A 27,353-nucleotide genomic window follows, 5' to 3' on the forward strand; every position below is an offset into this window, starting at 1 on the left:
TTCAGTGCAAGTCCTCTAAGCTGTCGTTTTAGTAAATATAACAATATACACCCATTTGGGTCACCAGAACCGAACCAGATAAAGTAATCAATAATCTAATTGTAAGTTAACAACACCATGTTTTGGATCAGAGAATTCAGACAAGTCCTTGTTCTCACACTTAATTAAGATCCAAATCTGACTTCCAGCAACGAACAACTTAGAGAAACCAATCAAGTCAGCTTTCCTTTAGAGTTTTGGTCCCTGAACTTGGAGATCTCGCCGCGGATCATACAAGTACTGTCCAGTTCATAAAATTGTGAATTTCAGTGAAGAATGCAACAAATTGCTCATAAGTAGTTATGTACAACGGTTTGCGCCATGGGAACATCACTGCAAGAAAAACAACAAACTAGAGATTTGTCAACAAACGAAGTCAAAATATGCGATTCAATAGAAGGAAGGAGAAAAGTGTGTGATCAAGCTCAGAAATGGTTGGCTCATCAGCGGAAGTCTATGAGTCGCAAGATTCCACAAATTAAATACAGTTTTTTCAAACTAAAGATGACCCACAATGAGAAAAGGGGAGACGACAAATTAGAGAAACTTAAACTAAAACATTCTCTGCATCTAATTATTTCAATAACCCACTGGTTCACTCTGTGTTCTCTGGTACTGTTTGGTTTTATAATCAAGTGTCACTAATCCGTATAAGAAGAACAAATTAGTATAATTCAAAAGGGTCGTGTTAACAAATATGAAAATGTTTACTAGAGGTTTTATGGATATTGAGTCTCAAAAGAGTGAGTCTAAGAATAGAAATAATCATAGGAAAACACAATATGAAGCAATTAGATCAGTCTGAACCGAACGGGATCAAGAACCAATACCAAAAAGAACTCATTTCATCTCATCCTGCACACTAATCTAAGTATCTAACACACACCATGTTTTCATCAGAGCTTTCATAAGATCCTCAAAAACATCTTTCTTCGCATCATCTCAGCAAAGGACGTCTTTGAATTGTCAACAGAAAAATCCATTGTTTCAATAAAGAAAACAGCAAAAGTCTGAATCAAAGAACCAAGGATCCTTCCACGAATCCACAGATTCTTTCATGTTAGCTATCTACCTAACTGACTAAGCTAAAGTTGCAAATGTAAAGGTTGCCACATTTATCACTAAGAATCCCAAAAACAACAACTTGAATGATGCACTCTAATTGTTTGAACTTTGTTGAGCATTTGTTTGAGCCTTCCACTTTTTCTTTAGGAGAAAGGTAGATCTTTTCAATCCAGTTTCATGAAGTCAACCTCATGAGCTCGACCCTGCAACGTCATGAAGATTCTAAGAAACTTCGGTCTAGTTATATAATCATCAGTGTAAACATATCAACTATATATAAATAACAAAGTTAAACAAAATGTTACCATCATTTGAATTTCCTATGAACTAAAAAACATATTCATGAACATGTAAGGACTGCACTGCAAAGTAATCACTAGTAAAGCAACATAAAAGGGTTATTCACCTCAAGGATGGTTTAAGAAAGCATGTCTAGAAAGCTTTTGTCCAATCTCCCATCATACAACATATCAGTGATCAAACTAAATGTTGAAGCATCCCCAACAAATCTGCAACTCCTCATTTCTTTGATGAGTTCTGCTGATGTAGCTTTGTCACCATCTTTAAGTTGTGCCCTGATCAGCGTATTATAGGTACAATCATCTGGGAGAATCCCGTCTTCTTTCATTTTTCTGAACAAGGCATTTGCTTCTTGCAATAAGCCTTTTTCACAAAATCCTGAGATCATAATATTGTAGGTTATATAACATGAGGCTTCCCTCCTTTAAGGCTGAGGCTACAAAACAAAGTCCACCCATCTTCCACCTTCCCAGCTTTGTGATAAATGTCCCACATCGGTGGGATAGGAAATAACACAATACCATATAAAGCACCACTGGTCCCCCCACTCATAAGCTAGCTTTTGTGGTGGGTTCTACCTTTGGGGTTTTATTGGCTTTGTTAAGGCCCAATATGATACCAAAGTGTATCAAATGGTATCAGAGCATTCTGATCCTTGGACATGCGACGTCCGGCTGGAGAGGAGAGAAACGGGAGAGGAAGCGACGTGGATGTCGCTTGTTTAAACGGGGCGGTATTGATAAATGTCCCACATCGGTGGGATAGGAAATAACACAATACCATATAAAGCACCACTGGTCCCCCCACTCATAAGCTAGCTTTTGTGGTGGATTCTACCTTTGGGGTTTTATTGGCTTTGTTAAGGCCCAATATGATACCAAAGTGTATCACTTTGCACATCCCTTCAATCATAATATTATATCTGATAATATCAAGTTCCATTTCACTCTTTTGCAGATCCTGGAATAGCACCATTGCTTTCTCTAGCTTCCCGTTGTTACAAAGTCCATCTAACAAAATGTTGTATGTCACAGTATTGGGAGGCACGCCATCAGTAACCATCTGTTCGTATACTTTTTGGGCATTATCACAATCTCTAGCTTGAAAAAACCCTTGGATAAGAGTGTTGTAAGTGACAACGTTGCCATCCCAACCCTCTTTGAGACATCTCACGGAAGAGTGCCATACCGTCCTCTACCCTATTACACTTGCAAAAACCCTTTATAAGCGTAGTATAAGTCACTACATCTGCGAGACAGTCCTTGCTAACAATGAACTCAAACATTTTCTTGGCATCATCTAGACGATCGTGCATACAAAACCCATTGATCAATGAATTGTACGTGACATTATCAGGATCTATTGACCTTTGAATCATCTCCTCGTACAATTTTTCAGCCTCTAAAAGCTTCCCCTCTTTCGCATATGCATTGAACGTGACTACATCGGGGTTAATTTTCTTCTGGATCATATCACTTAGTAGTCGAGAGGCATAACTCCATCTTCCGTAATTACAAAGGCAACTTATGAGTGAGTTATAAGTGAAAACATCTGGTTTGATTCCTTTGTTCTCCATTTCATTGAATAGGTCAACAGCATCATCAACTTCTCTGTATTTGCAAAGACCATCAATGACTGTGTTGTAGATAACAACATTCGCATCTATTTTCGCAGCTTCCATCTTCTTGAGAATACTTAAAGCCAAATCAATGTCACCTCTCTTACATACTCCATTCACAACCGCACCATAAGTAACTAGATTCGGTTGACAGCCATTTGCAACCATTCTATCAACTAAAGCCAGTGCTTCCGATACTTTGTTGTCGCGAAAAAGCCCATGAATTAGAGGGTTATATATATATATATATATCCATGTATCAAGTTTATATCCCATTTCAACCATCTGATTGACCAAAGCTACAGCCTCTGAAATCTTTTTACCGTGACAGAACCCATTGAGGATTGAAGTAAGCGTGACGATATGGGGCTCATAGCCTAGTTTCATCATCTTGCCAACAACAGCTAAAGCAGGAGAGATTTGAGAGCATCGGCAAAAACAGTTAATCAGAATACTGTAAGTATAGTGATTATGTGAAACTCCCAGTTTTTGCATTTGCTCACCTAGAGAGATGACAACATCATACTTCTTCATCTTAGCGATAGCACTCAACAATCTACTGAAATCAAATATGGAAGGGCGTGGACGAGACTGTACCATCTCACTGAACAAACCAATTGCTTCATCTAACTTCATATCACTCACCCCATTCCTCAATTTATCTCTGTAACCATTACTGACGCTAGAAAAAGCTCGTACTACCCCGTAACAACAACCGAAACTGCAATGGCTAAACGAAGGAGGAGCATTTCCAGTTTTACCTTTCTCAGGAAGACTCCGGTGACCAAATCTTTTCGCCGCCGACGCAATCGCAAACGATCTCATCATCTTCGGCTGAACTAGGTTTCTTCTCGATTTCTGACTCCGACAATCTTACTGCTCGAGACTCGAGAGAGAAAGAATTCGTACCGGGAATTAATGTTGGTTTAACCCGGTTTAAGTGAATTTTGGTTCAACCAGGTTTAGTCTGAAAAAATGGATTTCATTTCAGTACCGGTGGATTATATTTTTGTAATCGACAATCTCGTGTTCGTTTGTCCGGTCCAATCTTCCGACATGAACTAAACATGGAATCATGATTCCTAACATTCAATTAATAAACAATTTTTGGAATCTTTAGTAAGAAGATGATAACCAAATAAATCAACAACCTTTTTTTTATATCTATATTAGTATTTTTGCAGCAGTTTTTTCTCAAAAATATTTTTTTAGAAAGTTTTTACATTTAACTACATTTAATGCATTGATTTTAATATTATTTACCAAAACTTCAAAATTAATTATAGGTAAGATTTAAAAAAATAAGGAAATCTTTCTACCTCATTCAAACATAAATATATGATTCTCTTTTATTTTTTATTTGAATTTATATTTAAATTATCTTGAATTATTATATAATACATTTAGTTAATAAAAATTGTGATTTTTTTCTGCATATGATGTAATACAAAATTTTAAAAACGGACATATGTTACTCAATAGATGAATAAAAAATACGTGTACAATATCCCACATCGTCTATACAAATTGGGCAATAGTTCAGAGTCATACTATAAAAGAGAGCAAAATGATTTCAAATACAAATGAGTAAAAAGCTTGATTTATCAGACATTCAAACTTTAAAATATTTTATTTGGTTTATTTTGGTTCTTTGTTTTAAAGATTTTTAAAAGATTAAATATGAAAAATATTTAAAACTTTTAAAAAGTTAAATATGATAAATATTTAAAACTTTTAAAAATTTAAATATGATAAATATTATACCGTAGATACACAATAAATATTAAAAATTAAAATGATATAGTGTGAGTTAAAATATCTCGGGACGGGGTTATATAGCAGGACGGAGTTTAACGATATTTATATAAATTAAAAAGATATCATTAATTCAGTGTTACAGGGATAAAACATCATATCATTATTTTGTTAACACTGTTGGTATCAGAGAATAAACATATATAATTAAATTAATATAAATATTATTTAAAAAATAAATTATATTGCAGCATTATATGTTTTATTTAACAATTATTATATAATTATAACATATTTAACCAATAAATACAATTTATAATTTAAATATTTTATTTATAAATAATTTTGACCAGCGGTAATCTAGTATTTAATGTGATCCTAACCAAATCAAGAGAGATACATTTGTGTGTGATTGGGATCATGTTGGGAAGCAAAAGCAACTTAACCAACACGCGTCATAAAAGAACTTCAAAAGATTCTAACTAGTTCTTAGAGATATTTTATTATATATGGGCATTGGGGTCTTAGACGATTGAAAATGGAATTGAAATTTTGATACAACACGATACACACAACACACAGAAGAAGTAGTAAGCGTTAACGCATCGCAGCACTACTCCTCGATATATTGACACGTTGTCTTTTGCTACCCTTTGGATTGTTGTTACAGTCAAAGCTCACGCCATCTCCACCAACCATATCCGTGAACATCCGTTGCAAGTCCTCTAAACTCTCTCCCTAACTCATCAAAACCGAACCAAACCGGTTCGTAAAAACTAATNTAATTTCTCAGTTAAATCTACACAACCAGAAGTTTATTTCCTCGTTTAACTTAATTTTCTGGTTTTACTTGATTTACTTTTGCCAATCAACTCTCTAATGCGACTCTTTAAATCTTCAAAACCAGCGTACCATTGGTTATTGTTGAGCAAAACATTCTTCAACTAATCGAGAAGGCCAAAATTGAATTTACCAAATAATTTAACCGGTCTAGGAAATCTAACCAAGCCCAAATCATACATTTTATGTCTAAACCAATAATCAGAGCTGTTAAACTGGGAGGTAATACACTAATGATCAACGAAAGTATCCTGAACCGAGTGGTCATACACTAAATGATCTACGGAAGTATACTGAACCGGGAATTCAAATTGGAAAAGAACTGGGGCATACCTCGTCTTTTTTGACATTGTTCATCATTGAGATCATCTCTTGCAAAAAATCACAGAAGTCCTGAATCATTTGGGTAAAACATTAGAAAAAAAAAAACAAAAAAACAAAACGACATCTTTTTTTCTAAAGCAAAATCATAGAATGGAATTAAAGAAGTGTGTACGAACATCGTCATCATCTTCATGAGGATCGAATAAGCCAGCATCGTACATTGACCTCTTATTCTCATCATTCAGAACTAATTCACCCAAGAAAAACAAAAATTGTGCTGTTACTTGAGACGGACGTTAACAAGCGTCGTATATAAAGATAACGACAAGAATTAACGGACGTTAAGAAGATATTTTTCGAACGAAAAGGTGAAATTACCAGAATAGGCTTCCTGTATTTGTTGAAACCGACGTTTAGCTTCTCCGACGAGTCCAGGATTCCGAACGTATCTATCCGGATGCCATTTCTTCATAACCGAAACAAATATATCAACGAAATGCAAAAATTCACAGATTCAAAATCAAAATCAGGTTCATATACAGCTACTACCATGGCTAGCTTACGGTAAGCAGTGCGGATATCGGAAACGGAAGCGTCTTTACGGATCCCGAGAACGTTGTAGTAACTAGATCTGATGTTTGATCCTCCTCCACCTTCACACGCCATTTTTTTAAAACCGCTAGCTCCTCCGTCTCCGTCTCCGCCGCCCGCTGCTACGTTTTCAAAGGTTGTTCTGTTATGTATCTCTCTTTAGTTAAGTCAATTTCACTGTCGAAGCATCGGAAAAATCTGCGAGTTGAAGAAGCAATAGCCTTTATTTTTTGTGGATGGAGAAGAGAAGAGAAATGAAACAACAAACACCCAAAAAAAAATATCTTCGTAGGAGAGAGATGGAAGTTAGAGAAGGAAACTTCGAGAGAGGGTTTTGATATTTTTTCTAATTTTTTAATATTTTTAAATCTTTACGATATTTTGTTATATTATATGTCACGTGTTCGTTAGATTATTGTTAATGTGTGGAAGCCATTTTAAATTAAGGCCCATGGAAAACCCAATAAGAGTAACAACTTCTGGTTCCTTTAGAAAGTTAGCCAAAAAAAATTGTAGGATAACTTAAATTAGTTGCACTTCCTACTCCAGGGGTATATTTGGATAAAAATTTTGGATCTATATTTTGGTTTTGAGAGCCAAATAAATCTTAAGTTATTAAGAACAGATTACATGAACAACAAAACTATCAATAGGGTTGTCTGAATCCTCCGTACGAATTCTAAAGGTTAGAGAGATCCATTGAATTATTTAATTTTGTATGGAGAGGTAGTCTCACTAGGCGTGTATTTTGTATAAAAAAGAAAATCATAGTTATTTACTTATTTATGTAACTTGTTGAAATTTATTTACAAATTCCGCCAAAAAACATGATTATGTATTTACTTCACCAAAATTCCGGTTTCACAATTTTGGCGCGAAAAAATTTAGGTTAAGGGAGATTGATGTGAGAGACCTAATAAAATTAGGTTTGTTTTGGTTTATAAAATTGGTGTAGACATTTGATTCGGCTATATGTGGCGTATACATTTGATTTATATTGTTTAATTCTATTGGTTTGGTTATTTAATAACCCACTAAACCATTTTCACCAAAACCATTTTAACCTAACTTATTAAACTCATTAACACATTTAACCCATTAATCCATTAGTGCCCAAATTTCTAACTCATTTGGTCCAAGAGTTGGATTGGTTTGGATTAACCCATTAACTTTAACCTATTTTGACATCCTATATGTGAGTGAAATGATTTTGCAAGTGCCAACATTGTAAATTAATAATGTACATAACATCTTAACCAAATAACATATATATCTCATTATCTTATTTAATGAACCATTTCTTATATTTTTATACTTTTTTTTGGATAATGTCATCATTCGTGAATCGCATTACTATTCATAAGTTTTACATTGTTATCACAATCGATATGCAATCAAATAATCAACAATGACACTCACATTCAGTCCTTAGCTTTTTACTAAAGGTCTGAAGACAATCAGTAACTTTAATCTCGTTCGATTGGTTTGAAAATTTAAAAGTTCGATTGACGAAAAGAAAATTAACCAAATTCAAACATTGGTTCGGAAGAGATAAACATGCGTTCAGTTCATGTAAAATTATGGGTTCCAAAGAAAAACTAAAACAATATTTAGTTCGATTTAGATTCCAAATTTATGAGTAACTTTGGTATTTTTTCTTTATTGAGTACATGCATTTTAAACGATTTTGGTACATTCAGTTTCGATTTAGGCCAAAAACTTTCTTTAAAAAAATTGATAAACGAATCAATTCTCATTACCGAACTTATCACCGGATTAAAATAAAACAGTCTAATCATTTTATGCTGAAATCGAAATAAACCCGGACAAAATTAACGAAATTTCAGTTATGTTTACACGGATACACTTTTAGGTAGCTCTAAGACGAATCCGGATATCCGGTATTTTTGGAAGATAATAGGTTTCAAGTCTACTTTTAGCCGTATTCTCGGCAAGGCATATTAAATAAATACAATGAAAGAACAAAAAAACCGGACCGAATTAACGAAATTGCGGTTCGGTCCACACCCTTAGTTGTGGGCTTGTGGCCTTGTGGGCAGTAAATACATCCAAAGACAAAAAGACCCTCAGAGATTAGATCAATTTACATTTGAAACCTAGATAAACGGAGTCAACGGACGGATATTTTGCCGTTAGAGGAAAGATACTGTCCTCTTTTAACAACTCTTCAACTTCTGTCTTTCTCTCTCTTTCCTCGTTCCTCCGGCCATCCTCGCCGGTAAGTCAAATCTCCGGTGAGAAACATTTTATACAATAAAATCTTCTTTGTCCATATAATTATGAGTGTTTTTAGTTACCGCTTTATAACAACAAACAACTCTACAAAAATTGGATTTTCATAATAACCCCTTCACTTTTTCTTAAAAAAAATCTGAAATTTGATTTCAAAGTTTCGTTTTTTCTTTGCATAAATCATCTCTAACTGCTTGATTTGGTCAAAGATAGTAACTTTTTGGCTTTGACATCAGATTTTTCTGACTAGGAGAGGTTTCAAAATGGGTTTGGATCCAGAACAAGCTGATTTGGAGGTACGAGATGAAGACGCTAAAGCACGAACAGTGTGTTTACATGCTTATTCAGATTTAACTTATGTGTCTCCACTTGTGTTCTTATATCTTCTCAAAGAATGTTATAAATATGGTAAGTCCTTAGCTAGACTTTTTATAAGTCCCCAATTGTGTGCGGTTTAAGCAGATTAATGGGTGTGTGTTTACAGGAAGTTTGAAGGCAACTAAGAAGTTCCAAGCTTTGCAGTATCGAGTTCATCAAGTTCTTGCTAATAAACCTAAACCAGGACCTGCTACTTTCATTGTCAAGTGTCTCATTGTGCTTCCTATGTTTGGTGTATATGGTGAAGGCTTTAGTCACTTGGTTATATCAGCTCTTCGCCGTTTCTTTAAAGCAGTACCTGAACCAACAAGTGAAGATGATATGTGTTCCGCGAGAAAACTAGCTGCTCAGTTCTTCCTTGCTACTGTTGGAGGTTCTGTAGCTTATGATGAGAAGGTGATGTTGCATACTCTTAAAGTGTTTGATGTGGGGTTAACCAGCATTGATGAAGCCTTGTCTGTCTCGGATGTTTGGGATGGACATGGGTTTGCTTGTGGAAGTGCGTTTCTGGAACAATACATTTCTGACTTGATCAAGTTGAAATCTTTCATGACGGCTGTGTCTTTGTTAGAGCATTTCTCTTTCCGTTTCCCCGGAGAAACCTTTCTTCAACAAATGGTTGAGGAGAAAGACTTTCAAGCTGCAGAGAAATGGGCTACGTTCATGGGAAGGCCCAGTTTATGCGTTCTTGTCCAAGAATATGGTTCAAGGAATATGTTAAAGCAAGCTTACAATGTTATAAAGAAGAACTATCTCCAGCAGGAATTTCCGGAATTGTGTTACAAGTGTAAAGAAAGGTTGTTGCAGTCGCTTTTGCTTCTGATTGTAATCATTAGACAGCTTTTATCTTTTACCTGTATTGGATCTTGTCTATCTAGAATCAGCAAGTCAGCAGATACATATGAAGAATTAACACTAAAAGATTATATTTTTCTGATTAACTGGCAGTGCACTGAAGGATCTGGCAGAAAAAGCATGCTGGGATGTTGCTGAAAATATGGCAAAAGGTGAAAGACAGCTTCTTGAGTATCTGGTAAGCACTTGTTATACGTGAAATTAATGTGTAAAGACATTTTTTTTTTCATTTCGTAGGGAGATTTGTAACATGAAGCGGTCATCTGTTTTACTGAAGTGTTGGTGGCTTTTTGAGTTTATAGGTCTATTTGGCAATGGAAGCTGGGTACTTGGAGAAGGTTGATGAACTGTGTGATCGATATTCACTTGAAGGTCTGCCAAAAGCACAAGGTATATATTGCTGCACGGAACCTCGCCTAGTGTTTTCAAAAACTATAAGAAGCTTACAATGGTATTCTTTATGTTGTTCAGAGGCTGAGGTTTGTTTTCTTGAAAAAAGCTTTCTGCGTCTCAACGATCTAGCTGTGGAAGATGTAGTCTGGGTTGATGAAGTTAATGAGTTGAGAAAAGCAACTTCTTTTCTTCAAGGATGTAGAGTTGTGGGTATTGACTGTGAATGGAAACCCATTTATATCAAAGGCAGTAAACCGAGCAAGGTAAATTACTTGTACAGTCTCTTCCCTTTCCTAACATGCTGTAACATTCTTATCGTTGTTGTTCTTGTTTACAGGTTTCAATTATGCAAATTGGCACTGATACCAAAATTTTCATATTGGACTTGATAAAGCTTTACGATGATGCCTCTGAAATTCTGGATAACTGCCTTGGCCAAATTTTGCAATCGTATAGTATATTAAAGCTCGGTACATGTGAAATCTATCTTCTTCTCTTTTTGTCTACTTTATAAAGATAAGCTCTTTTACTGAGTAACACCATGATCATGAATTATCTTTAGGTTACAGTTTTCAATGTGACATCAAGCAGTTGGCCCTTTCATATGGAGATCTGGACTGTTTCAAGCGCTATGACATGTTGTTAGACATTCAAAATCTTTTCAAAGAGACATGTGGTGGTTTAGCAGGACTAACGAAGGTGAGCTTTTGTCTTTTTGTTATCTAGCTCCTAGTTCACAAAATCCTTTGATATTACATTCTTGTCGTTGGTGTTCTTTGTTCGGTATCAGAAAATATTGGGAGTGTCTTTGAACAAAACAAGACGCAATAGCGACTGGGAACAAAGGCCTTTGACCCAGAATCAGGTGTATACTCTTCTCCATATATGTGTTGTCATGATTATGAGGGACCACAATTGTTATATACAAGTTAGAGTCTGCCGAAAATTTGACCGAGTTATGAGTGAGAGGGTGGAAGCATATTTGTCGAATCTGATATTAAGTGTATTGTGCAGCTAGAGTATGCTGCTCTTGATGCTGCAGTGCTGATTCACATATTTCGCCATGTTCGCGATCAACCTCCACATGACAGTAGTTTGGAAACAGTCCAGTGGAAATCTCAAATTGTAAGTAGCTCTCATATAAATTCCCTTATCATTTAACTGATAGTTTAAGCCGATTTTCGTAGTCAAAAACTCAAAATCATCAGGTTTCAAGCCTTACTTACAAAATATGAGTTTGATGATATCTTAAAGAGTTAGTTTTGTGGGGATGATATGCGATTAAAATGGCATTTTGGTGTGTAAAGCTTGAAATATGGAATCTAACATGAACCTAAATTTTGTGCAGGTTTCCCACATGGATAACCCGAAATGGAAGAAGAAGAAGCCTAAGTGCCATTCCATGCAAACATCAGCTTCAGTCATTTAACAAGCCATTGAAAAGAAAGGAGCAAGTGTGTAAAATATCCGTTCAAACTCTAAAATGAAAAGATACATTTAACCGTAGCTTCTCTATGTAGGATTGATTTGCTTTAATTAAAAAAAAAAAAAACAAAACAAAAGAAATCTTGTTTCAGAGTAACAAAAGAAAAAGAGATCTTAACAGGGAGAATATCATTTACATACATACTCTTCACAGGATCAACGGTACAAACCCGAGAACTAGTCCAATGAACAATCCAGGCAGCTTTTTACCGGCCTTGCCAAAATAGAGTCCCTGAGCATAATCTCCCACATTGAAGTTTCCTATATATCCAGACTCAAGTCAAGTTCATGTTTCATAGTTATGTGTAGGATGTTAAGTTAGGGGTATTTTATGGTTAAAAACCTCGTGTGGAAGATGAGCTGCAGCCACCACGGAGGGTGTTCCTGATATCTCTCGGGGTAGCCCGATTGTAAAACACGAAATCAGACATGACGCTATTGATGCATGTAAGCACAAGTTCTGTTTCCGCGGAACAAGGACCGTTGCAGAACCTGTCTGTTTCCTCTGGTGGAACCTTGAATTCACCTCCTGCGTTTAGTCTGAACGCCTCATTGCACCCTCTGTAGAGCTGTAAAAAAATGGAGAAAAAGCTATTGTCAAACAGTGATTTCTTTTTACGAGGTTTTGTCATTGATCATACTACCACTTACCAGGTTATTGTTAAAACAGAACGCGGCTCTCTGAACCAAAATCCCTGCGCCTCCGATTACACCACCACCCTGCGCATTGACTGCATCAACAATCTCAAGAGAATGAAAACCAAATTAACTTAATGAGTGTCTTAACAAAGAGAATCTGAGACTTGAAAGACTAAACTGCACCTGAATATCTTTGACTATTAAAAAGCAACACTGCATAGAGTAGCCATAGTCTTAACACCGTCCGAACATTCATGGCAAACAAAGAGAGAACGAGAGACAGAGATTGATTGCTGAATTGATTTTATATAGGGTGGCGAGGTAGGACACACGTTAATATAAAGTGAAAGTGTATGTTCAAAAAAGTTGGTGATCTAACTTGGAATAGTGTTCAATGAAACATAAGCAGTTGACAAAAATGTGGACCAGAGAGACATGAAATAAGTTTGGAAATGCAAGCCACCAAACTTATGTTTAACACAGAAAACAACAAAAAAAAAACAAAAGAGTGTTCAAGACTTCTAGGAGAAGGATGTGATATCATCATCAATCACAAATCTTTTAGCTTGAAGAAATAGACAAATTGTACGGAAAATCTTCTCGGGTTTGGATTGAAATATGAAAGAAAAAAAAGACTTGATGATGTTCTGTCCTTAGTTGATGTACTGAGAGAGCCATTTGAATCCCTCGCCATAACCCATTTTCCGGACAATGCTGCACATGAAGACCTCGAGTGGACGAACACCAGAGTCTCCGAGTGTAACTTTTCCCTTGCCGGTGGTGAAGTTAGTGAGACCCAAGTGATACCTCAATTCATCTTCAGAAGCTGCATAAGGGATATCAATCTTGTTTCCAAGAATCAGAAAGGGAACGGTTGCAAGGGCTTCATCTGAGAGAAGAGCGTCAAGCTCTCTTTTAGACTCAGCAAATCTTTCTTTGTCATAAGCATCCACAAGGTAGACAACAGCATCAACCTTTATGCAACCATAAAAAAAAAAAAAAAAAAGAGTTTCTATCAGCACAGAGAACAAAACATACTTCGAGTTCGCTCTACAAAAACTCATCACCAAAAGGGATATCACTGATATGAGAATATCCCAGCTCTAGGTTCATCTTAAACAACTCTAGTCTGATGATATACATGGCAAAAGGTCTAAAAACCATAACATCACTTCTAACTGTGTAGAACTTAAGGAAAAGATCATTAATTTATACTCTCAGATCAAGACCATTAAAACCATCTTGAAGGCAAACACATGTGTAATTTGAATTGTGATGTAAGAAAGAAACTTCCATCTAAGCTTTTGAATTAGCATACCAGCAACAATCATCAGATAAAACATAGCTCTGTTCGATTTGAGAAAAGGTATTAGTAAAGAGAGAATATAGTAATGAACCTTGGCATAGTAATCTTTCCAAACCCTACGAGCAATCTGATGACCTCCCAAATCAAAAGCCTTGAACTTGATTTTGCCAATGCTAAGTTCTTCAGACGTTGGATGTTGCGTCGGCTGATGCTGAACTAATCTCTATATTACACCACCAAAAAAAAAGAAGAAGAAAGAGTCAGATCTTAAATTTGTGACACAAACTCACTCAACACGAAATCGAAAAGCCACTATGAATACCCTAAAATTCATGAAACGAAGACATGACTAAATAGATCTACCCAAAAAAAAATTGAAAATCGAGATCGAACAATTACAAAAATCAAACCTCGTCTTTGAGCATGTGAAGTAAAGTGGTTTTGCCAGCATTATCGAGCCCGAGAAACAAGATTTTGGCTTCTTTTTGCCATAACCCTAAAGAGGCTAGGATTCCATAGAACCAATCGAACAAGAACATGGTTTCGTGACTTGGTCTCTGATCTCTCGATCTTTCGCCAAAGAAAATATATAAAAAAATAAAAAAAGAGTTATAAGAAACAAAATATGGAAACAGACGTGGCCGATGATCGAGCTGGTGTAGTGACGTGGCGTGTTATGAGTGGAAGGTATCCTTATGGTTGATGTCATTGAAAAGCCAACCTGGACCATCAGATCTACTCATTTTCTAACTTAGCGGTAGCGGCTGTGTTTTTTTTTTTAATTGACATTTTTACTTCATTGACATTTTTTAAATAACCTAATAAGTAGTACTATTTTTGATTTATTTAAAACAAGACATGTTTTTTTTTTTAAGTTGGACGACAAATAAAATAAAAAAGAGTTTATTAGTTCAGTTTTTAGAACATTCATTAACTCTCGTTTACTGGTTAATGAGAGTAGTGCTAGCCTAATTGTGAGTCACTGAGTGCTACGTTATTTTAATATATCAAAACAGTCACATTTTACAACTAGGTCTTCTTCTAAGTTAATCTGCTACTAGAATACGTGCCAGACTCGGACCATGAACCACTACGAACGCATCAACTTCTCTTGTTGTTTGGGGAGAAAATTATCATTCATGAAGTTCTATTTTTGCAATAAAATGTTGGTTTGAAGCAGGATGAACTCTATATTGCTGTGAATATATGATGACATTGCTATGAGACAGTGGTGGTGTTCAAGTAAGTGAATGTTTTCCCTCCAACAATTAAGATCTCTTACCTTTTTTTCCTTTTCTATTGTGAATCCGTAGAATATGATAATACGAGAGGATCATGAGGGTAAAAACAAGGAGAGAGATGAAGAGAATCAGAAAGGATTTTCTCAAGTCTAATAAAGCTGCCACAACCATATATCACCATGATAGCTAAAAAGTTCTACATCACAACCAAACTAGAGCTAAAAAAAAATCTTTGAAAGAAAAGGTAAGAACAACAAAATAAGACACTGAGAACTTTTTAATTCTCCACCTTCTTCCCTTAAAGCTCGTCCTGTAATCAAATAGTTTTCACAAAGTTAGTCACATAGCACAAAGAACTATATATGTTTTGGGTTTTAAGGCAGAAAAGAGGTCTAGAAACATACATGTGCAGCATCGGTTTCCTCGGATTCCTTGCTTTCCTCCGACTTTGATTCGTTGTCTGAGTCATCTGCTTCATTGTCATCATCTTCTGCTTCTCCCTCAGCCTGTAGCAAAGTGTGAAGTTGGGTCAAAAACCATGACAGAAACAGAGAGGTTTACTATGCATATTAATGTGAAGCCCAAGAGATCTTACGTCAGATTCAGCAGGAGCGTCCTTTGATTCCTGGTTATAACAAAAATATACAAGAAAACTTGATTACTAAAGTTATTTGAATAAGATAATGTTTTTTTGGATGGAGGATTGTTATTTACCTCTTCCTCTTTCTTCTTCTCAGCTTCGTCGAATGCTGCTTTCTCCGCCTGTAACACCAGACTGAATTATTAGTTATTATTCATTAACCACAGTAAACCAAACGAAGAGCAAAGATTTGGTTATCATACATCCTTGTGTTTTCCCCAGGTTTCCTCAGCCAACATCTTAGCGTACTCTGGGTCATCGCTTATCAACACATTGTCGAACAAGGATCCAGATTTCACCTACCAATAATACCATGTGTTTAGTACCAAACATACACTATCATGGAAGACAAATCAGTGACAAGATATTATTATTACCTGCCACAACTCTACTCCAACATACTTCAATTTGGGGAATACATAGAGTTCTGGGTCATCCTTGAACTCTGCATCATAATTGATATACTTAGACTTGCTACTTATCGTATATTACATCATGAAAAACAAAAAAACTACACTGAATAATACTGTTACATCCATAACAAACATAAACTCAAAAATGTATTTCAGTTAAAAATTATGGATTCGTAAATGTGACGAGCTGGTCTAAGATTGTACCACGTTATAAGACCTGAACTACTATCTTAGAGCCATGGTGCCTGGGTTTATAACATGATTTCTAAGGAGATTATGAATATAAATGGCCAAAGAGAGAATATTACCAGGGTTATCAATCATTGGAGCCTTCCACTTGCCCTTGTAATTTGGGTTCTTGATTTTCTAAAGGGCAATATGACAACAACTATTAGAGAAAAACCACACAGTTTGACCATCTTAAATACTCTGTTTTATACAGCAAAAAACCAACAAACCTTGGCCTCCCATTCACCGTTGTACTCTGGGTTGGGAATGGTTGGAGCAGTCCACTCACCATCTTCTTCTTCATCCCAGTCCTCAGGCTAAAAAACAAAGGATCCAAATAAAAACCCAGCAAGCGATGATTTAGATTTAATATGCATCAATGCCAGAAAAGGTTCAAACCTTCTTAGCATCAGTGTCTGGGATCTCCTTTGGGATATCATCATATCCAGCTGGCTTTTTGTCTTCCGGATCAGGAATGTACTCAGTCTCATCCCAGTCCTCAGGCTTCTTGGCACTGGGATCCTTGATCTTCTTTGGTGGGAGGAGATCCCAGTCAGAGTAGAGGCTACCAGTTTGCTTCTCAACATTGTCAATCAAGATACTGTAAGTAGCATCTGGGCGGAGGACGAATGTGTAGACATGGGTAAGCTGGTCAGTCTCACATGGGACCTCCTTCTTGATCAGATGGTTTGCTCCATTGTAGGTAAGGATAGCATGTACTTTCTTAGTGCTGTAGCCACAGATATCAGGGCCAAACATAATGCTGCAGGTAAAAAAAAAAGAAAAAGATAAGCCTATGATGTTTGAAGTTTGATATAGAGATGGTAAAAGAAAACCTAAAAAGCACCTGTAAGGAGTGTCTCCTCCAAATTTCTTCTGGTCAACATCATCACTGAGCAACTTCATGTAGCCACCACCACAGTCAAGTTTCTGCTCGTGCTTGACAGAGAATTGGAAGACTAGGGTCTTGTCCTTGTTGCTGAACTCAGGGAACTCAGCTGATATAGCGTAGAATCTGTAGTCCTCGCTAGTCTGGATACCTGCAAGAGAGTGATCATTGACATGAGAATATGAAGCAACAATGAATCATCATCATCACTGGTCGTGAAACATACCTTTATCGTTAGCGTCACCGGACCAGTTGCCAGCTGTGTGTTTCCACTCCCCAGCAGTGTTATCATCTTTCTTCCAGTCGGATTTTACCCATCTCTTCTCCCATCCATCTTTAGAATAAAAGAGAAAACAAAAGAACACAGCAAAAGAGACATCAGACAAGAAAATCGTCTGATTGAATGTATATAACAAGTCTACTTCATATATCAAAGTTTCTCAGATGATACGAATTCAAAGAGTTGATCATAAAAAGGAAAAATTACAATGATCAATCAAAACATAAATCTATCAGGACTTGCTGATCAGATAAACAATCATATAGTTTCCAAGCCATCACACGCTTAATATCATCGAAAACAGTATTACTGTGATTTTCCAAATCGCCGCCACATAAGAGTTTTTAATCATCACAAACTTCATCACTGACGATAATTTATCGAAATCAAAAGGATCAAAGTATAATCAAAATCCACAAATTCACAAACGCCGCCACTAATCATCGATCTATAGATTTATCACAATCCTAACCAAACATTTTCGAAGAAAAACTTCATCGAATTGAAACGAATAGTCAAACGAATCAATCTAGCGATCGCAAACAGAATCATAAAAGCATCAATCAATCGCATCGACACACTTAGAATCTAAGAGAAGAGACTGAGAGAGAAATGTATGTAGCCTACCATCGAATTTTTCCTCGAAGATAACTTCAGCAGAGACGATCACCACGAGAGCGAAAAGAATCAAGGAGATGAAGTTAGGGTTTAGTTTCGCCATTGCTACAAACTCGGATCAGATCAGAGAGCCCTTCACCAGTTAAACAGAAGAGATTGAAATATATATATATACGAGAGAGAAGAAGCTGCAAGTGAAGTAGAAGCTCTCGTGGATTAATAACGTGTCATCTTTCAATACATGTTTACCAACAAATGACGTACACGTCAGATTTACGTGTCATGGGAATGGCGTGGCTTAATATCACTGGACAATAAGTGGACTTGGAGTTTTCTTTTTCTTTTTTTGGTGAATATGGACTTAGACTTGGAGTATTTATTTAAAGGGTGTTTCCATAGCCGGATTTCAAAACTAATTTTATCTTCCAAATATTTTGTTTTCTGTATAAGATTTAATGAAAAGTATTTATCTCCAAGAAAATAAGATTTAAATATAGTAATTTAGTATGTACATCACAAAAAATGTTTAAGATTTAATTGTATTTCTCTCATTTAACTACCACTGGATGAATTAAATAATAAATTTCTTAATTTTAATATGATAAGAAAAATGCAATATATCCTTAAAATAAAAGTATTATTACTGTAGTAAAAAGTAAGTAAATAAATAAATAAATGATATTTTTATGATTGAAGGTAAAAATATTAAGCTACAGTACAAAGAGTAATGTTCAACATCTTCAAAGAGAAGCAATTTTCATCATCTAGTTATCTTTACTTTTAAGAGTTTGACGTTCTATTTAGGTGTTATTTTAGTTTTTTTATTTTAATGTGTTGGATTTTATATCTTTTTTTTTTTTTTTATCATCTGATAGAACCATAAAAAGTGAATATAATGTAAACATGGAAAGGAAACCAAAAAACAAAAACAAGATCACACTTGATACTGAGGTCAATCGACGTACCAAAAATGAGTTTTAGATGAGTTTTAGATGTACCAAAAAATAAACCTTAGATAGACTAATTACTTTATTTCAAAATCAGTAAAATATATTGAGTATCTCATTATTTTTATTAAACTTTCAAACTTTGAATTTAAACAATACTCCCTCTGTTTCACAAAGAGTGTCATTCTGGAGTATTTTTTTTTGTTTCACAAAGACTGTCACTTTATATTTCCAATGTGGTTTTTAATATCAAAATTTCTAACTTACCCTTAACCCAAAGCTTTTTCTATTAGATTTAAATAATAAATTGCTCATTAAATAGGGACATATATGTATAATTCAAGTTTTTCTTAATTTGTGTGTAATTGGTCAAAATGACACTCTTTGTGAAACGGAGGGAATATGTTATTAGAGTTGACCACATAAACAAATATATCCTAAAAAAATCAAGTATGCTTATAAGTTGTGGTTTTAACTAGCTAGATAGTGGATTTAATAATTTTCTTGATTCAAAAATCTTCCAAAATATCACTATTATCATCCTTATTTATTTTTTTCCGAATTCTTTTCTATTATTAATTTTTTTTTCAATCATTCCTTAACATTTATTTATAAGTTTGATTGGTAATCATAAAAGGAACAATAAGAATAAAAAGGAAAAAAAATAAATAAAAAGAGCAATATAAAAAAAGAAGGTTGCCAAAATAAATAAATAAATAATATTATGTTGTAGATGGTTATTTTGTAGGCATGACCAAAAATAAACCGTATTTAAACCATAACCATATAAAATGGTTAAAAACAGTAATCGTTAACTATAAATATATGGTTAAATTATATTAGCTGTAATCGTTGATTAATCGTAAGCATATCAAAAATACTGGGTATAATCGAGTATACATATTTTAGATATTTAAATATCAATTCATTTGGGTAATTGGATATGTGTTTAGGTATAAAGGAAATACTGGGATCCGAATCAATATTCATGGGTGAACATGTACATGACCCATAAGGATAATTTTGTTCATACTCATAGTGGATCTGAACCGGTTTTGTTCGAGTCCGGTTTGGTTCAGTTTTTTATTTTCGTCCGGATGGTGAGTCTCTTAAACTGTCAAAAATTATTATAAGTATGTGATTATGAGATAATAATGTATAATATGTCAATTAAATAACAACTAATAATTATTAAATAATTTTACTGTAATTTCTATTTACAAAATCTATTATCCTTATCGATAAAATTATTATTTAGAATCTAAAATTTGTCAATATAATATATATGTGTTAGATTTATTTGAATATGTAAATTTTTTATATAATAATTAAAATGTAACCCTTATGAATTATTATAAAATTAATTTTATCTTATCACACCATATAAACCAGTTATTAAAATTCATTTAAAAGTTTTTAGGAAAATTTAATTAAGGGATACCTTTTTCCTTATTTTTTTGTTTGATATAAATTTGTTTGGACTGGTTTGGATAGGAATTTTTCGGATTTCGGGTAGCAACGTTTAAGACTCGTGGTTAAATTCCAATAGAATATTTGAATATTTAGTTCGAATATCCCTCTAAGATATATTGTGTATTTTATTTATAAAACAAAAATAACGTTTAAGATTCGTTCTCCCGTCTTATTTAACCAACAAAAACTTTCACTGTGCAGCTGATTCACGAAAGGGTGCTTATTAAAACGATTGGTGAATCAAACAATGTGATGAACATTTAGGTCTCGTTCTAAATGAAATGCTAAAATGCGTGTCCGACTCAGACCGTGAACCACTAGGAACCAGCAATTCATGAAAATTATGTTTTTTGTAATTGTAGGTTGAACAGAATAAAATGACTAATGTAATGAAATGCTATTTGTTAGGGGTAGATCCAACCCCAACAAAAGGGCCCGACCCAGGAAAAAACCCATAAATATCCCTTTCGAGAGAGAAAGGTATTATGGTATTTTTCCTAGACGAACCGACACGATTCCCTATAAATACGGGCGTACGGCCTTTAGAAAAGGGGATCGAGGAAAAGCAGGAGAAGTCGTACAGCAAGTACAAGAGCTTAGCTCATCCAAGCAAAAGTCAACGGTTCTAAGCTCATAGCTCGAAGAATCGACGAGAGATCAGCTCGTCTACTATCCTCGTCTACTTTTGTAACCCGTTTAAATCGCGTTGTAGCCCGTCTTTTGTGTTTCGACATCAATATAATAGAAGAGAACTTCGACCCTCTTTGACCGAACTAAACATACTAATTGTGACCGAAAGGGACATCAACACTATTAGACAGCCTTACTTATTTCATTCTCTATTGTGAATCCTATTTTGTTTTTTGTAATTGTAGGTTGAACAGAATAAAATGACTAATGTAATGAAATGCTATTAGACAGCCTTACTTATTTCATTCTCTATTGTGAATCCATGTAAAGAGAATATGAGAGAGATGATCATGAGAGTAAAGGGAAGGGGAGAGAAGAAGCTGCCACAACCATTTCACCATAAGCTTTGATGTTTGAAGCTAAAAAGTTATACAGCCCAACCAAACTAGAGCTAAGGAGTTCCTTTGGAAGAAAAGGTAAAAACAAGAAAGACTACGAAAACTTTTTTAATATTCTCCACCATCTTTGCTTAAAGCTCGTCCTGTAGTAAAATCATTATCACGAAGTTAGTCACACAGGCCAATTCAGTATAATTCTCGGTTTCAAAGCTGAAAAAGATGTCTAGAAACATACATGGGCAGCATCGGTTTCCTCGGATTCCTTGCTTTCCTCAGACTTTGATTCGTTGTCTGAGTCATCTGCTTCATTGTCATCATCTTCTGCTTCTCCCTCAGCCTGTAGCAAAGAGTGAAGTTATGTCAAACCATGACAGAAACAGAGAGGTTTACTATGCATATTAATGTGACGCCCAAGAGATCTTACGTCAGATTCAGCAGGAGCGTCCTTTGATTCCTGGTAATACCAAAAAAATACAAGAAAACTTGATTACTAAACTTATTTGAATAAGATAATGTTTTTTTGGATGGAGGATTGTTATTTACCTCTTCCTCTTTCTTCTTCTCAGCTTCGTCGAATGCTGCTTTCTCCGCCTGTAATACCAGACTAGATTATTAGTTATTATTCATTAACCACAGTAAACCAAACGAAGAACAAGGATTGATTAACATACATCCTTGTGCTTTCCCCATGTTTCCTCGGCCAACTTCTTAGCGTACTCTGGGTCATCGCTTACCAACACATTGTCAAACAAGGATCCAGATTTCACCTACCAAAAATATCAAGTGTTTAGTACCAAACATACACCATCAGAAAAGAAGAAAAACGTTTCTGGGACAAGATATTATTATTACCTGCCACAACTCCACTCCAACATACTTCAATTTGGGGAAGACATAGAGTTCTGGGTCATCCTTGAACTCTGCGTAAAAAATGATACACTTAGACTTACTACTGATCCCATATAACTTCATGGAAAACAAAAATCTTACACTGAATACTTTTGTTACATCTATGATCCATAACTAACAGATTCTAAAGAAGTATTTCAGTTGAATATACAGTATGATGGATTCCTAGTCGCGTCAAGCTGGTGTGAGATTGTATTTTGTTATAAAAATTAATATTTTAGAGACATGGAGCATTTTATTACATGAATACTGTGGACATTATGAATCACAGAGAGAATATTACCAGGGTTATCAATCATTGGAGCCTTCCACTTGCCCTTGTAATTTGGGTTCTTGATTTTCTACAGGGCAATATGACAACAACTATTAGAGAAAAGCCACACAGTTTGACTATCTTAAATACTCTTATTATACAGCAAAAAATCAACAAACCTTGGCCTCCCATTCACCGTTGTACTCTGGGTTGGGAATGGTTGGAGCAGTCCACTCACCATCTTCTTCCTCATCCCAGTCCTCAGGCTAAAAAAACAAAGGATGCAAATAAAAACCCAGCAAGCGATGATTTAGATTTAATATGCATCAATGCCAGAAAAGGTTCAAACCTTCTTAGCATCAGTGTCTGGGATCTCCTTTGGGATATCATCATATCCAGCTGGCTTTTTGTCTTCCGGATCAGGAATGTACTCAGTCTCATCCCAGTCCTCAGGCTTCTTGGCACTGGGATCCTTGATCTTCTTTGGTGGGAGGAGATCCCAGTCAGAGTAGAGGCTACCAGTTTGCTTCTCAACATTGTCAATCAAGATACTGTAAGTAGCATCTGGGCGGAGGACGAATGTGTAGACATGGGTAAGCTGGTCAGTCTCACATGGGACCTCCTTCTTGATCAGATGGTTTGCTCCATTGTAGGTAAGGATAGCATGTACTTTCTTAGTGCTGTAGCCACAGATATCAGGGCCAAACATAATGCTGCAGGTAAAAAAAAAAGAAAAAGATAAGCCTATGATGTTTGAAGTTTGATATAGAGATGGTAAAAGAAAACCTAAAAAGCACCTGTAAGGAGTGTCTCCTCCAAATTTCTTCTGGTCAACATCATCACTGAGCAACTTCATGTAGCCACCACCACAGTCAAGTTTCTGCTCGTGCTTGACAGAGAATTGGAAGACTAGGGTCTTGTCCTTGTTGCTGAACTCAGGGAACTCAGCTGATATAGCGTAGAATCTGTAGTCCTCGCTAGTCTGGATACCTGCAAGAGAGTGATCATTGACATGAGAATATGAAGCAACAATGAATCATCATCATCACTGGTCGTGAAACATACCTTTATCGTTAGCGTCACCGGACCAGTTGCCAGCTGTGTGTTTCCACTCCCCAGCAGTGTTATCATCTTTCTTCCAGTCGGATTTTACCCATCTCTTCTCCCATCCATCTTTAGAATAAAAGAGAAAACAAAAGAACACAGCAAAAGAGACATCAGACAAGAAAATCGTCTGATTGAATGTATATAACAAGTCTACTTCATATATCAAAGTTTCTCAGATGATACGAATTCAAAGAGTTGATCATAAAAAGGAAAAATTACAATGATCAATCAAAACATAAATCTATCAGGACTTGCTGATCAGATAAACAATCATATAGTTTCCAAGCCATCACACGCTTAATATCATCGAAAACAGTATTACTGTGATTTTCCAAATCGCCGCCACATAAGAGTTTTTAATCATCACAAACTTCATCACTGACGATAATTTATCGAAATCAAAAGGATCAAAGTATAATCAAAATCCACAAATTCACAAACGCCGCCACTAATCATCGATCTATAGATTTATCACAATCCTAACCAAACATTTTCGAAGAAAAACTTCATCGAATTGAAACGAATAGTCAAACGAATCAATCTAGCGATCGCAAACAGAATCATAAAAGCATCAATCAATCGCATCGACACACTTAGAATCTAAGAGAAGAGACTGAGAGAGAAATGTATGTAGCCTACCATCGAATTTTTCCTCGAAGATAACTTCAGCAGAGACGATCACCACGAGAGCGAAAAGAATCAAGGAGATGAAGTTAGGGTTTAGTTTCGCCATTGCTACAAACTCGGATCAGATCAGAGAGCCCTTCACCAGTTAAACAGAAGAGATTGAAATATATATATATACGAGAGAGAAGAAGCTGCAAGTGAAGTAGAAGCTCTCGTGGATTAATAACGTGTCATCTTTCAATACATGTTTACCAACAAATGACGTACACGTCAGATTTACGTGTCATGGGAATGGCGTGGCTTAATATCACTGGACAATAAGTGGACTTGGAGTTTTCTTTTTCTTTTTTTGGTGAATATGGACTTAGACTTGGAGTATTTATTTAAAGGGTGTTTCCATAGCCGGATTTCAAAACTAATTTTATCTTCCAAATATTTTGTTTTCTGTATAAGATTTAATGAAAAGTATTTATCTCCAAGAAAATAAGATTTAAATATAGTAATTTAGTATGTACATCACAAAAAATGTTTAAGATTTAATTGTATTTCTCTCATTTAACTACCACTGGATGAATTAAATAATAAATTTCTTAATTTTAATATGATAAGAAAAATGCAATATATCCTTAAAATAAAAGTATTATTACTGTAGTAAAAAGTAAGTAAATAAATAAATAAATGATATTTTTATGATTGAAGGTAAAAATATTAAGCTACAGTACAAAGAGTAATGTTCAACATCTTCAAAGAGAAGCAATTTTCATCATCTAGTTATCTTTACTTTTAAGAGTTTGACGTTCTATTTAGGTGTTATTTTAGTTTTTTTATTTTAATGTGTTGGATTTTATATCTTTTTTTTTTTTTTTTATCATCTGATAAAACCATAAAAAGGGAATATAATGTAAACATGGAAAGGAAACCAAAAAACAAAAACAAGATCACACTTGATACTGAGGTCAATCGACGTACCAAAAATGAGTTTTAGATGAGTTTTAGATGTACCAAAAAATAAACCTTAGATAGACTAATTACTTTATTTCAAAATCAGTAAAATATATTGAGTATCTCATTATTTTTATTAAACTTTCAAACTTTGAATTTAAACAATACTCCCTCTGTTTCACAAAGAGTGTCATTCTGGAGTATTTTTTTTTGTTTCACAAAGACTGTCACTTTATATTTCCAATGTGGTTTTTAATATCAAAATTTCTAACTTACCCTTAATCCAAAGTTTTTTCTATTAGATTTAAATAATAAATTGCTCATTAAATAGGGACATATATGTATAATTCAAGTTTTTCTTAATTTGTGTGTAATTGGTCAAAATGACACTCTTTGTGAAACGGAGGGAATATGTTATTAGAGTTGACCACATAAACAAATATATCCTAAAAAAATCAAGTATGCTTATAAGTTGTGGTTTTAACTAGCTAGATAGTGGATTTAATAATTTTCTTGATTCAAAAATCTTCCAAAATATCACTATTATCATCCTTATTTATTTTTTTCCGAATTCTTTTCTATTATTAATTTTTTTTTCAATCATTCCTTAACATTTATTTATAAGTTTGATTGGTAATCATAAAAGGAACAATAAGAATAAAAAGGAAAAAAAATAAATAAAAAGAGCAATATAAAAAAAGAAGGTTGCCAAAATAAATAAATAAATAATATTATGTTGTAGATGGTTATTTTGTAGGCATGACCAAAAATAAACCGTATTTAAACCATAACCATATAAAATGGTTAAAAACAGTAATCGTTAACTATAAATATATGGTTAAATTATATTAGCTGTAATCGTTGATTAATCGTAAGCATATCAAAAATACTGGGTATAATCGAGTATACATATTTTAGATATTTAAATATCAATTCATTTGGGTAATTGGATATGTGTTTAGGTATAAAGGAAATACTGGGATCCGAATCAATATTCATGGGTGAACATGTACATGACCCATAAGGATAATTTTGTTCATACTCATAGTGGATCTGAACCGGTTTTGTTCGAGTCCGGTTTGGTTCAGTTTTTTATTTTCGTCCGGATGGTGAGTCTCTTAAACTGTCAAAAATTATTATAAGTATGTGATTATGAGATAATAATGTATAATATGTCAATTAAATAACAACTAATAATTATTAAATAATTTTACTGTAATTTCTATTTACAAAATCTATTATCCTTATCGATAAAATTATTATTTAGAATCTAAAATTTGTCAATATAATATATATGTGTTAGATTTATTTGAATATGTAAATTTTTTATATAATAATTAAAATGTAACCCTTATGAATTATTATAAAATTAATTTTATCTTATCACACCATATAAACCAGTTATTAAAATTCATTTAAAAGTTTTTAGGAAAATTTAATTAAGGGATACCTTTTTCCTTATTTTTTTGTTTGATATAAATTTGTTTGGACTGGTTTGGATAGGAATTTTTCGGATTTCGGGTAGCAACGTTTAAGACTCGTGGTTAAATTCCAATAGAATATTTGAATATTTAGTTCGAATATCCCTCTAAGATATATTGTGTATTTTATTTATAAAACAAAAATAACGTTTAAGATTCGTTCTCCCGTCTTATTTAACCAACAAAAACTTTCACTGTGCAGCTGATTCACGAAAGGGTGCTTATTAAAACGATTGGTGAATCAAACAATGTGATGAACATTTAGGTCTCGTTCTAAATGAAATGCTAAAATGCGTGTCCGACTCAGACCGTGAACCACTAGGAACCAGCAATTCATGAAAATTATGTTTTTTGTAATTGTAGGTTGAACAGAATAAAATGACTAATGTAATGAAATGCTATTTGTTAGGGGTAGATCCAACCCCAACAAAAGGGC

General features: G+C 34.5%; 6 protein-coding genes and 1 pseudogene across 12 annotated transcripts; 1 reads left to right on the top strand and 6 right to left on the bottom strand.

Annotated features, from left to right (window-relative positions):
• Positions 953-4,158, bottom strand: LOC104787385 (annotated as a pseudogene).
• Positions 5,144-6,871, bottom strand: LOC104787387 (chaperone protein DnaJ). The gene is made up of 5 exons (XM_010512960.2): positions 6,491-6,871; positions 6,320-6,407; positions 6,118-6,188; positions 5,951-6,010; positions 5,144-5,515 (listed from the first exon to the last, which is right to left on the bottom strand). Exons 1-5 carry the CDS (start codon positions 6,605-6,607, stop codon positions 5,375-5,377), a joined length of 477 nt encoding a protein of 158 aa, XP_010511262.1. The 5' UTR covers positions 6,608-6,871; the 3' UTR covers positions 5,144-5,374.
• On the top strand, positions 8,694-12,126 carry LOC104787389. Of its 5 annotated transcripts, XM_010512964.2 has the most exons (12): positions 8,694-8,771; positions 9,022-9,193; positions 9,270-9,960; positions 10,112-10,196; positions 10,321-10,408; positions 10,490-10,674; positions 10,749-10,881; positions 10,974-11,110; positions 11,202-11,276; positions 11,426-11,536; positions 11,760-11,865; positions 12,051-12,126. In XM_010512964.2, exons 2-11 carry the CDS (start codon positions 9,049-9,051, stop codon positions 11,838-11,840), a joined length of 1,731 nt encoding a protein of 576 aa, XP_010511266.1. In that variant the 5' UTR covers positions 8,694-8,771; positions 9,022-9,048; the 3' UTR covers positions 11,841-11,865; positions 12,051-12,126. The 5 variants fall into 5 exon arrangements, with proteins under 5 accessions (XP_010511266.1, XP_010511264.1, XP_010511267.1 ...); XM_010512962.1 differs by lacking the exon at positions 12,051-12,126 and having other exon boundaries at positions 11,760-11,963; XM_010512965.2 differs by lacking the exon at positions 12,051-12,126 and having other exon boundaries at positions 8,701-8,787; positions 11,760-11,963.
• On the bottom strand, positions 12,045-12,815 carry LOC104787388. The gene is made up of 4 exons (XM_010512961.1): positions 12,719-12,815; positions 12,548-12,627; positions 12,240-12,465; positions 12,045-12,157 (listed from the first exon to the last, which is right to left on the bottom strand). Exons 1-4 carry the CDS (start codon positions 12,789-12,791, stop codon positions 12,045-12,047), a joined length of 492 nt encoding a protein of 163 aa, XP_010511263.1. The 5' UTR covers positions 12,792-12,815.
• On the bottom strand, positions 12,926-14,432 carry LOC104787390 (GTP-binding protein SAR1B). Its single transcript, XM_010512968.2, has 3 exons — positions 14,252-14,432; positions 13,933-14,064; positions 12,926-13,509 (listed from the first exon to the last, which is right to left on the bottom strand). Exons 1-3 carry the CDS (start codon positions 14,378-14,380, stop codon positions 13,189-13,191), a joined length of 582 nt encoding a protein of 193 aa, XP_010511270.1. The 5' UTR covers positions 14,381-14,432; the 3' UTR covers positions 12,926-13,188.
• Positions 15,206-18,317, bottom strand: LOC104787391 (calreticulin-1-like). 2 transcript variants are annotated; one of them, XM_010512969.2, is made up of 12 exons: positions 18,160-18,316; positions 17,479-17,586; positions 17,211-17,403; positions 16,763-17,126; positions 16,594-16,680; positions 16,444-16,501; positions 16,100-16,167; positions 15,926-16,021; positions 15,797-15,844; positions 15,678-15,707; positions 15,487-15,588; positions 15,209-15,392 (listed from the first exon to the last, which is right to left on the bottom strand). In XM_010512969.2, exons 1-12 carry the CDS (start codon positions 18,251-18,253, stop codon positions 15,381-15,383), a joined length of 1,260 nt encoding a protein of 419 aa, XP_010511271.1. In that variant the 5' UTR covers positions 18,254-18,316; the 3' UTR covers positions 15,209-15,380. The 2 variants fall into 2 exon arrangements, with proteins under 2 accessions (XP_019101544.1, XP_010511271.1); XM_019245999.1 differs by lacking the exon at positions 15,678-15,707 and having other exon boundaries at positions 15,206-15,392; positions 15,487-15,578; positions 18,160-18,317.
• On the bottom strand, positions 21,566-24,663 carry LOC104701045 (calreticulin-1). Of its 2 annotated transcripts, XM_010512970.1 has the most exons (12): positions 24,507-24,663; positions 23,826-23,933; positions 23,558-23,750; positions 23,110-23,473; positions 22,940-23,026; positions 22,791-22,848; positions 22,451-22,518; positions 22,270-22,365; positions 22,142-22,189; positions 22,023-22,052; positions 21,834-21,935; positions 21,566-21,741 (listed from the first exon to the last, which is right to left on the bottom strand). In XM_010512970.1, exons 1-12 carry the CDS (start codon positions 24,598-24,600, stop codon positions 21,730-21,732), a joined length of 1,260 nt encoding a protein of 419 aa, XP_010511272.1. In that variant the 5' UTR covers positions 24,601-24,663; the 3' UTR covers positions 21,566-21,729. The 2 variants fall into 2 exon arrangements, with proteins under 2 accessions (XP_010511272.1, XP_010511273.1); XM_010512971.1 differs by lacking the exon at positions 22,023-22,052 and having other exon boundaries at positions 21,834-21,925.

Source organism: Camelina sativa, chromosome 5, assembly GCF_000633955.1.
Source record: "Camelina sativa cultivar DH55 chromosome 5, Cs, whole genome shotgun sequence".
Lineage (NCBI taxonomy): Eukaryota > Viridiplantae > Streptophyta > Magnoliopsida > Brassicales > Brassicaceae > Camelina > Camelina sativa.